Source organism: Myotis davidii, unplaced genomic scaffold (assembly GCF_000327345.1).
Source record: "Myotis davidii unplaced genomic scaffold, ASM32734v1 scaffold2130, whole genome shotgun sequence".
Classification (NCBI taxonomy): domain Eukaryota; kingdom Metazoa; phylum Chordata; class Mammalia; order Chiroptera; family Vespertilionidae; genus Myotis; species Myotis davidii.
In genome coordinates, this window is record NW_006282092.1 from 8,734 (window position 1) to 19,519 (window position 10,786).

Sequence of the window (10,786 nt, forward strand, 5' to 3'; positions counted from 1 at the left end):
GTGAAGTCCAGCCCGGGGAGGGCGCCACCTTAATCCCGAGCCCACAGCTGTGAGGGGGAGAGGTCACTGTCTGACCTGCTCGTGGCCTGAGGTTAGGTGACCTGCTGGGGAACTCAGATGGCAGGTGACACACCAAGCCAATCAGCTCTGCTCTGGGGAAGACGGAGGCCAGTCCACCGGAGAGGCCTTCCCCCAGCTGCCTCCCAGTGTGCCCGCCTGCACTGTGGCACCCCCAGGCCTGGAAGGGAGACCGGCCGGCGGGATGGACCTGAGCCACCTCTGCCGCTTGCTCACCTGCCCTGCAACAACCCCCAGCATCAGAGGGTCTCTGGGCATCACTGCCACCACTGCCACAAGCAAGGTCCTCGGAGATGCAGGGTGACAGCATGTTCAGCTGCTGGTCAGCAAGTCCGAATAATGCCAATGACTCATGAGAGGCCTCATGGGTGCCGGGGGCCACTTACCTCTAAGCAGCAGGGCGGCCCTGTGGGAGGTGTCACCTCCAGCTCACAGGTGAGGACCTGCCCTGGGTCCCAGCTGGTCCCGCATGTCTGAGCCCAGGGCTGGAGTTCTGATTCTTGAAGTGGTATTTTTTACAACAAAAATTGTACTTATTTTTAAGTATTTTTATTTCATAACATTATTGGTTTTATGGGGTTTGTGTTGTTCTGCTATTTTTGACAAGGTTTCTTCCTGTAACCCAGGGAGATATGGCAAGTTCTGACTATAAAATTCCATGTTTCACACATGCTGTAGATGGACTTCAATTACTTCATACATTTTGTCTGCTGCTTCTTTTTTTATTCATCTTCTGCTTGAATTTGCACCTCGTTTGCTGAATATTCCAATGAAAAGTGTGGGAGCTTCGGCTGGGGATGAGGGCGGAGGGTATGGCCCCCAGGGCTCCTTCAAACAGGGAGAAAGGGGTATTTCATAAGAGGCTGTGCACTTGCATTTATTCGGAACCGTTTGCATGTCAAGAATGAAGCTGTTGTGTGGCTCCTGTTGAAGTCTGTGATGGCTGATGATCTAAAGCATGGATGCACCTCAGCAATCCCACGTGTGTCTCCCGCATTCCTGATGTGCAGCCTCTCAGAGGTGTTGCTTGAAAAGCTCCTTCCCCGGTCCAGTCTCAGTCCCTCCTGCTAAGACAACCCTATGAGCAAAGTCTCTCTTACAGTGAACAAGCAGACATCTGAGGACATGGCCTTGTATAACTCTGTGAAACACATAGTGAAGGGAAGTCAGTGTGATCCAAGACCTCCCTGAGGAAGACAGCAGGGTTGGGCTGCAGGGGGCTCACAATACAGCAGGGCGCTCAGGAGACACTGAGCACAGGTTGCAGGCCAGGTGCAGGTTCAGATTGTCCTTAAGGGCTAGTTTCCTGCCAGGTGTGGGGTTACCTCTTCAGTATCTGAATTACAGGGTTTTATTGTAGTAGGAGGAAATGTTTGTCACACGCACAAAAGGCAGAGTCAAATGCATTTGCTTACTCTTGTGCCTCAATGCTAATTAATCATAAAATCTTCTGAACCAGGTCCCCTAAATCTATCAAGAGGCTCTGCTAACTCAACAGTGCAGCTCAGCCCCACACAGCTCAGGTCCCAGCCTGCCAGCAACAGGACATGTGTGTGCTGGACAGCGGGCACCAAAGGAGTGTGACCCTACACTCCTAGGACAAAGCTAGAGAAGGGCCCCGGGTGGTAATGGTCATTGCCTTGGCATCATGCTCATAGCATTGAGAGTGGGTGACACGAGGCACAGGCAGAGGGGCCCAGAGCGGCTTGGTACAGATGTCCGGGGTGATGACAAATGCACACACCAGGGATGTGCAGTGGTTATTAGGTGCACAGTGGGAATCCCTGGGAAGCACAGGAAAGCCCTTTCAGGAAGTTGGATGAGCTTTGATAGAGCCAGGAAAGGAGCCTGGCTTCTGGCTTTGATTTTGTAGATGTGGAGGGAGGGGAGGAATTCTCCTTACAGAGGCCTGTGTGGTTTCAACCTCTTAGTGACAAGTGAAGAGGAGACCCAGCCTTTCTTATAGATTCTTGTGTGGGGAAGATGGAGACATGCAGGAATGAGACATCAGTTATTGGCAGTCCAACATAAAATAATATAGAATCTTGCTACCTATTTCCCTTAACAATTTTAATGAATCATCAAAAATGAGATAGTCATTATTTGCTGACAACAACCAAATCTATAGAAAATGAGTGGGATAATGATTATAAGTAAAATCATGTTGTTGATGATGGTGATGATCATGATGATAATGATGGTGTCCAAGATGAACTGAGGAAGGGGTCCTGGTCCAATGAAATGAAGGCTCATCCAGTGAGTTGTGTCCACTCTTCCCTGTAAGTGTTTAGAGATTTTATAAATGGGACCCGAATGAATTATGCAGCTTCAGGAATCCAAGGTGAGATCAGATCAGTAATGACCCCAAAGGTGTCCAAGTGGGAATACCCTGGACCCGGGAAGGTGTCACCTTCTAAAACAGAGACACTGTGAGAATGTGCATGTTGGAAACAGGGTCCCCTTCCCACCAGTTTGCAGCGACAGATTCCTTATTTCTCTTGATCCCTGCCTGCATGATCTTTCTCATTTCTATTTCTAACAACTCCTGCTCATCATTTTTTGGGTATTTCCTATGATGATACAAGCTGTCTCTATCAGTGGAGGCTCAGCATTTTCTGTGAATTCTTTGTAAAATCACCCCCATTAAGGAAAATTTTGTTAAATCAGCCTCTGTTATAATTAAACACATTTTCCCACCAAAGCTTTCATTAAGCAACTTAAAATACAAACATATTTAAATAATATATTTCCAAATCACTTGTGATTGGAGAATATATACATTTATACAATAAGGATGTTATATATTATGGGGGGGGGGGCAGCACCCTCTGACCACACTGACCAACCCCAACAAAGGACAGAGGGAGGCTGGGAGTGAGGGATTCCTGTCAGGGTTGAGGTTTCCTTTCTAATGAGAAATTCCATGGTAGGAATTCTCACTCACCTCCCTCTGAGCTCTGACATCACTGATAAAACTAGACTGAGAAAACAGATCAATCTCATTCCATCATCATTTCAACATGTGAATGATTCCGAGTTGTACACATACATAATCACTGTTTTTACATCTTGTCTTTTCTTCACTTAAAACCATGGATAGCCTGACCAGTATCACTCAGTGGTTCAGCATTGACCCATGAAACAGGAGGTCACAGTTCGATTCCCAGTCAAGGCACAAGCTCTGTCTTTGGGATGGATCCCTGGTAAGGGGCATGCAGGAGGCAGCCAATCAATGATTTTCCGTCATCATTATTGTTTGTATCTGTCTCTGTCTCTCTTCCTCTGTCTGAAATCAATAAAGACATTAAAATATTTAAAACCATGACTATTTCTGATGTAACTATTTGGTGTCTCTGCAATAGGCCATGAGCTTGCATAAAGGAAGAGTTTGCACACAAGTTGTAGACACGATAAAATAATTTCCAACATCGAGAATCAAGAATGTCCCATCTGCCTATTCTTGAGAGATAGTTTCTGGGATCAAAGAAACATCATAAATTAAGATAAAATGTATTGAGGCTGGCTGTCCTTTATCTTTTCTTTTTTATACAAAGGTAGAAATTATTTGTATGAGATTATGAAATAAATATTTGGAAATTGTCGATACATTAGAATGTTCAGATTCAGAAATGGTATGCACAAATGCTAATCCCTTTTACATCTATTTTAAATGTGGCTGAGAAGGTAAAAGTGTAACCTGCTCATCTTGTCCATGTTTCTTCTTATGCTCAAAAAGGTAAGGCTGTGATTTGACCTGAATCCAATGAGTCTCATGACCCAGGTGGTCCCCTGTCCTTGACTTACATGCTGAGTGAGGTCAAGGGATCCACAGGGACCCCAGAATGACCAGGGAAGCCTGACCTCAGGCCCTACACTTATAGGAAAGGCTTCCCCACATGCAAATATCTCTTCAAGCTCCAGGGTACATCCTCTCCTGGGCTGTGCAGGCTCACAACTCTCTCCACACACAGGGCTGAGGTCTCTGGGAAGGCAGAGCTGTGGTCTAGGAGAAGATGAGACTGCTGGGTCTTCTCCTGTGCCTGCTGACAGCCCCCCAAAGTAAGGGTCTCAGGGGTCAGACAGGGGTCATGGGATGGCTGTGACTGCACTTGACTGGCAGGACTGATGCTCCTTGTCCCCAGGTGCCCAGTGCCAGGTGCAACTGCAGAGGTCGGGCCCAGGACTGGTGAAGCCCTTGCAGACTCTCTCCCTCACCTGCTCTGTCTCTGGCTACTCCATCACCAGTGGGTCCTGCTGGAATTGGATCCACCAATACCCCAGGAAGGGGCTGGAGTAGATGGGGTGCATACGTTATAATGGAGACACTACAGCCCTTCCCTCAAGAGCCGAACCTCCATCTCCGTAGACATGTCCAAGAACCGGTTCTCCCTGCAGCTGAGCTCCGTGACCACTGAGGACACAGCCGTGTATTACTGTGTGAGACACACAGTGAGGGGAAGTCAGTGTGAGCCCAGACACAAACCTCCCTGGGGGAGACAGGAGGCTCAGGACAGCAGGATACACTAAGGATACAAGGGGGCTCTCAGGACCAGCAGAGGGCCCAGGACAGAGACCTACCCAGCATAGAGACCAGACCCAGGAGCTTCTGTGGACTTGGTGGGGAAGAAAGTGTCTACCTCCTGGGCCCAGGGGTTTCCTCTCAAGGCTCAGCTGTCTCCACGGACACTTCCTTCTTTGTGGCTCTAGTTTCTCGTGGCCTTACTGCAGACACAAATGAGGGAGGGACACTGCCCATTTGCAGATGAGATACCACCATGCCTAGTGACCCTTTCTTCACTGCATTCCAGTATGTCCTTTTTCTTTCTTGACAAAGACCATCCTGACTGCTTTCCTCTTCCTGTGGCTGGAAACTTTCCCACCAAGAACAACCCCAGCACAGCTCAGGCCCCTGAGTGCTGAGCTCAGACTCTGTCCCCCACAAGCCCATATGCCTCCACTTCTCTCCTGCCTCCTCATAGGCCCACCTGCCCTTAGGGGTTATGATCATCCAACAGGACCTCCACCCACAGGTGTGTGTCTATCTGACCACACGTAACCCTCTGGGTGCTCAGTGACTTGGTTGCATGTGGAAACCACCTCAGCAGAACCCACTGTCGCCTGCTGTCCTAGTTCTCACCGACTCAGACCTAGACTCTGAGCTCCACAGGCCCGGGGCCCTGCTCTACCACATTACCTATCACAGAAGACACTTTCAATCAATAAGGGACCACTTGTGTCCCAGATTCAGCTCTGAACATGTCTGTATAATATTAACATGAAAAACCATTGAAACCTGTAAAGAATTTTGTGAGTTTATTTGAGCCAAACTGTCCACATATGCTGGAAAGCAGAACCTCAACGGATTGAGATAATGCTCCAGAGAATGGTGGGTTACATCTGTATTTATACATTACAATCAAAGGAAATGGACGTAGGTGGGTTACATGAAATTCATTGGTGATAGATTAAGGAGGTGGGATAAAGCAAAGCGGGGAGACCTCTGGGATAGGGTAAAAAGTGAAATGATGAACATGTGCTTCTTTGACACAGATGGATACAGGATAGTTAACATACTTAACAGTTGGCAAATAACTTGATAACAATAACAATGAGAGAATGTCCTGGTGCCATTTGCTGTGCCCTGAGAGGTCCAGAAAAAAAGGGAAATTACAAGTTACCCAGTCATTTCTCCTCTTAGAGGCAAAAAGACAAATGTGCTCAGTAAAGACCTAAGTTGATCTTTGTCAGGGAAAATAATGGCCTAGGACATGACTACCTACCATAACCTGTTTATAGTTAAGTATTTAATGTTCAGACCATCTTTTGTGGTTATTTTAGGTCTTTGAGTTTGTACAACTGCCACGCAGGCCTTCCCTGAACTAATCAGGTTAGAATATGACCCCTTTCAACCACACCACCATGAACACCCAGGTCCACCAATTTGTGGGAATTTGGGCTTCTAAATTCCACATGATGTTCCTGTGTTGCATGGAGGAAATTTCTAATTTTAAAATGTTCAGGTAAAGTTTTACTTTCATCAGTTTTACATGACATTGTACAATGGTATTTCCAGGAAAACTATGAAGACAGAGGAGGGAGGTTTCCAGTCCCACAGGCCTGTGGGGAAGAGGGTGTCGGTGCCTCCCCAGGACTCAGATCACACTCACTGCTGCTCTCTGCAATGCACAGCGGGTAGGAGAGGCCCACATGTGCAGGCACCCTGAGGCCAGAGTCAGGTGGGGCACTCCTTCCTCCTTTCTGATTGAGTGCCACTGACTAGTCGGCCTACACACAGGGAAGGGTGTTCTCCAGGAGGCTCAGGTGTCACTAGCAGACAAGGAACCCTCACTGACAGCCCACAGCCTGTGAAACAGGCAGGGTTGGGGGGGGTGAGGTGGGGTGCAGGGAGCATGCCATTGCCCTGAGCCCAACCTGTTTAGAGAAGGAGACCTTACCTAGGGACTGGGGGACACCTGGTGCTGAAGGGCACGATTGTGGGGAACTGACAGGAATTGGTCCTAAAGGAACCTGTGGCCAATGTCACTAATCCTGGGACAGGTGTCCACAGTGCAAGGCCAGCTGCTGACCAGGTCCCCTCTCCAGGCCTGAGTCTCAGACTCACTCAGGGCTGTTACAGACCTACAAGAACTGCACAGGACTCCAATGTGTGGTGCTCAAGCTTTATTACAGACACTGCCAGCGAGCTGTCAGAGAGAGTGGTGTGAAAACATCCAAGGTGCACTCACCCTGGATATGGGACAGGACCCCTGCAGCCGCTCAGAAGTGTAGGCTTGAGCTCTGAGAGCGGGTTATTATGACTTTTTTATAGGTGTTTCTTCATGTTGCCTGAGCTGTACAGTGGTTGGTAGGCTGGCTTGCTGTTTAATTTTTAAATTCCACTTCAGTGACTGGAGTGGCCTCGATAGCTCTCACATTACTGGCTATGCCGAAGAGGATTGCAGCTATGAGGGCAAGCAAGCGACCAAAAGCGATTCTCAAATACATCATTGACATAGGATTTGTCCTCACTGACCGAGTTCTTCTTGGAGGGGGTCCACTGTTCACACTCCCTCCGGCACCGTTATTTATGCACAGGGGAGGGTCCCAGCCTACATGACAATGGCAGTTCCCTTGGTTGTTGCACACGCCCCTGTGGTTGCATTTGGAAGGGGGGCAGTCGTAGTTTATTTCTTCTATGGAAGAATTGCAGGAGCCCTTGTAACAGAAGGCGTTATCACGACAGGGGGTACCAGTTCTCACAAAACCAACGTCGGTTGCTCCTGTTCCACGGTGTGTATCCAGTCCAAAACACCAGGTGTTTCGAAGGAGAGACTGATGGAAACTCACATGTTCCTGCATCCGAGGCATATGAGTGATGTTCACACACTGTAGGCGTCCACACAGATAGTCATCGCCATAACAACGGCCTGGATTGAACAGATGAGTAATTTTACAGTGTCCAAATCGGCTTCCCTGCCTATTAATTTCGTAGCAGTGTTTTGGAGCATTCAGCGCGCCTTCCCCAAAGATCTCCTTGCAGTGCACACTGCGGTCGGTACAATTGCCATGATAGCAGTAGCCGTCCTCGGTGCACGGGGTTCCATCTTGGAGATAAAAATTCCCAGGGCACCTCGTGTCCTGCCCCATGCAGTACTCCGGAAGATCACAGATGTTCTGGATCGGTCTGCAGAGCGTCCCCGCAGGTGTGTAGGTGCAGTTTGTGCAGCATATTTCTCTGTTACAAATGCTTCCGGGTGTGAAGTAGCAGTTGGTTTCACAGCAGGTGTTGCTATAGCACTCACTGAAGGTCCCACAGTCACACTGCTCTGTGTCTTCCACCTCAGAGTTTCCACATCGAGTGACTGTCAGGCTTTCGTTTACATGGACAAATTCAGTTAAGTAGAGGCATGCTGCATAGTTATCACTATAGGAGTTTTGTAGGTGTACCACAGAGCAGTTGCTAAAGGCATCTGTCAACACAGGGTACCTGTTCATGATGCAGGTGGTCCTTCGCTGGCAAACACAAGACTTTTCATCAAAATCCAGACCCATTGTCCTAGCAACTTGCTGGGTGGCTATAACCGCCAACAATAATATATGTCTGTACAGGTGACCCACATAGACCAGACTCCTGGCTGAGCACAAACTGTTCCCAACGGGATTAAAATTAAGTTCATGGGGTGCATCTTTTAGCATCATTAAGCCTGTATATGGCTTAAATGGAATATAAATTTTGGCCTGATAATTCTGAGCAAATGGACCTTGGGGTACCGCAAAGTTGTTCATATCGGCTGGATCCCTCTGATTATAAATGACCATGATGCTGATGTAGTACCTTATGTCAAGGCCTCGGAACATGGAGTCCATTAAACTCCCTAGATATACTAGGAATTTGATGTTTTCTGACATATTTGTGTACAGAGTATAAATGGAATTTGAACTCATGAGGCAGGCTTTCATGTTTCCTCTGTGGGATGCATAGAGCTTACTGCTGACCCTGGAGGCTGCACTGGTGTTCACGTTGGACAGCAGGGGGTGCCCCTGTGCCTTGTATCCCAGCCTGGTCATGGGTCCTGTGGCGTTGGTGTCGGCTAAGATCTGAGAAACGATGTGCTCAAACCTCTGGGAATCCTTGAGGGGTTTGATTTCATAGGCAAGGTCGTCCACCTTCATGATGCCTTCCAGGCCCCCATAGCATGTGTCCACGGTGACCATGGAGAGAGGGACGTCCTCCAGGTAGCCCAGGTAGTAACAGTCGAGAGGGAAAAAGGGGGAGTCCACCTGCAACGCCCCCTGGTCATCCTGAGTCATCATCACCACCTGTCCAGGCCAAAAGAGTCTCTTGCGCCGCATGTGGAGGACGTGTCTCTGGCCCCCAAACCTCAGGCTGTAGGAGAGCCAGCCTGCTGCCCACACGGCTTTGCTGTGGTGCAGCTCCTTCCTGGGAATCACCACCTCGGAGGAGATGTAGCGCCAGGAGGGACGACTTTGAGAACACTGGGCAGGAGCCATCACCACCCAGAGCCCAAGCAGCAAGAGGGGTGTCGTCCTCAGGGTGACGGGGCCCCCTGCCAGCCTCATGCCCTTGATGGGGGAGAACCGTCGATGTGAATTGAGAGAGGGGGGGTCCTCAGTGAAGTTGGGTCCCCACCATCTGTCGTGGCCACTTCCTGCCAAGAGGATAGTGACCGAAAACCCACCCTGGCTGTGTCAGCTGAGGTAACAATGACAGGGCGTGGCAGTGGGTGGGGCTGGGCATGCATACAGCTGGGGTGGAGGTGGGGGAGGTGAGAGGCAGGTCTGAATGCTTAGGTGGAAATAAGAGAGAAGGAAGTAGGGCCGTGTCTCCCCTGCACACCTCAGGCTTCCCTCCAGCGACCTGCACACATGCTGTGTAGTTTCAGCAGTTAAAGTCCCTACAACCCTATTGGCTCTGTGAGCCTGGGTCACTTCCCAGGGGTCACTGTTTTCCTTTTTATGTGGCCTCTTCTCCCTAAGCCTCTGGCAGGCCAGCTGGGCTTTGTTAATTTTACCCTCATAGGTGTTGAAAGGCTTTAAATTGTAACTATATGTATCTCTTCTGGTTTGCAGCTAATTAGTTTCCAACCCTGAGCTCCTGCTGATTGCTGCTTGGAAGCTCTTTGGGGCCTAGTGAGGGAAGTGTCTCCCAGTCTCTACCTGAGGCTTCCTGCATGAGCTTTTCCTTTTCCTCCTCCAGCTGGTGACGGTGACGGGAAGGACTTCTGGCCCAGTGGGAGCCATGGGGTTGTTCCCCGGAGTCCTTCCCTGTGAGTCTCTCCTGGCCTTTGAGAGATTCTTCGTCTGCACGTGCTGACCAGCTCTCCCTGAAGACACGGCAGGCCTCTGTGGGTGTCTGACGAGAGATGTTATGGAATGTGGGATTTATGAAATCGGCACAGAAGTGACAGTCAGACACTGTGAGGTTCGGGAAAGAGCCTTTAATTAAAGCAGCGCTGCTGGTTCAGGGGACTCTAAGAACTGCCTGGACAATGAGATTTCTCTACATATATTGAAGGGGTTAAAAAACAAAACAAAACAGGGAAGAGAAGTATTTATTGTGCTTAGCAGATATCTTGTAGAAAGCTTGCAGCCTTGAGCACAGCATAGCTCAGATAACCAGGAGACACCTGGCATGGGAGGAACTAAGGATAGACCAAACCCTTCTCCCACATTCTTTCACAAATGAAGTTAATTACAGAAAGCAAGAGAGTGCAGTAGAAAGCAGTTTACTGGGACTAATTCAGATTGCTACCCCCCCTCCCCAATGTCTCATTTTCCCTATCATGTGAACCAGTATTTTACACGTTTTTATCTAATTGTGCAGTGTCTTTAGGAGAGGATGGGAAATTCACTCACAATTCGCGATAAGAATTGATCATTGTTCTTCAGCACAGAGTGGCGATTGCCCTTTTATTAAAGGCTACAGTCACTTTTTGAGCATAATGTAGTCACGGGTGTATTTCCGTGTTGGGAGCCATTAGAAATATTGGCTTAGACAAAGCCATCTTAAGAACTATAAGTTTCTGGTTCCTTCGGAAACTCCTAATTACCAGAAACCACCTGTGTCTTGCAAATTGGCCAGGAGTTAAAAGATAACCCACCCTTTACCCACCCTTTACCCACCCCCCGTCCCTAAAACAGTATATATTCTGCCGCTGTAAGAATAAAGTTTGAGGCTTGATCAGAA

The 10,786-nt window shown here is 48.7% G+C and overlaps 1 protein-coding gene and 1 long non-coding RNA gene across 2 annotated transcripts; one reads left to right on the forward strand and one right to left on the reverse strand.

The window, feature by feature from the left end:
• Nucleotides 1-4,408: 4,408 nt before the first annotated feature.
• Nucleotides 4,409-6,484, forward strand: LOC107183482. The gene is made up of 3 exons (XR_001514271.1): nt 4,409-4,515; nt 6,304-6,309; nt 6,473-6,484. It is a non-coding gene; the product is annotated as an uncharacterized LOC107183482 (long non-coding RNA).
• A 523-nt stretch (nt 6,485-7,007) lies between these two features.
• LOC102770600 (disintegrin and metalloproteinase domain-containing protein 21) lies at nt 7,008-9,159 on the reverse strand. Its single transcript, XM_015565447.1, has 3 exons — nt 8,350-9,159; nt 7,426-8,091; nt 7,008-7,019 (listed from the first exon to the last, which is right to left on the reverse strand). Exons 1-3 carry the CDS (start codon nt 9,157-9,159, stop codon nt 7,008-7,010), a joined length of 1,488 nt encoding a protein of 495 aa, XP_015420933.1.
• Between the last annotated feature and the right edge of the window lie 1,627 nt (nt 9,160-10,786).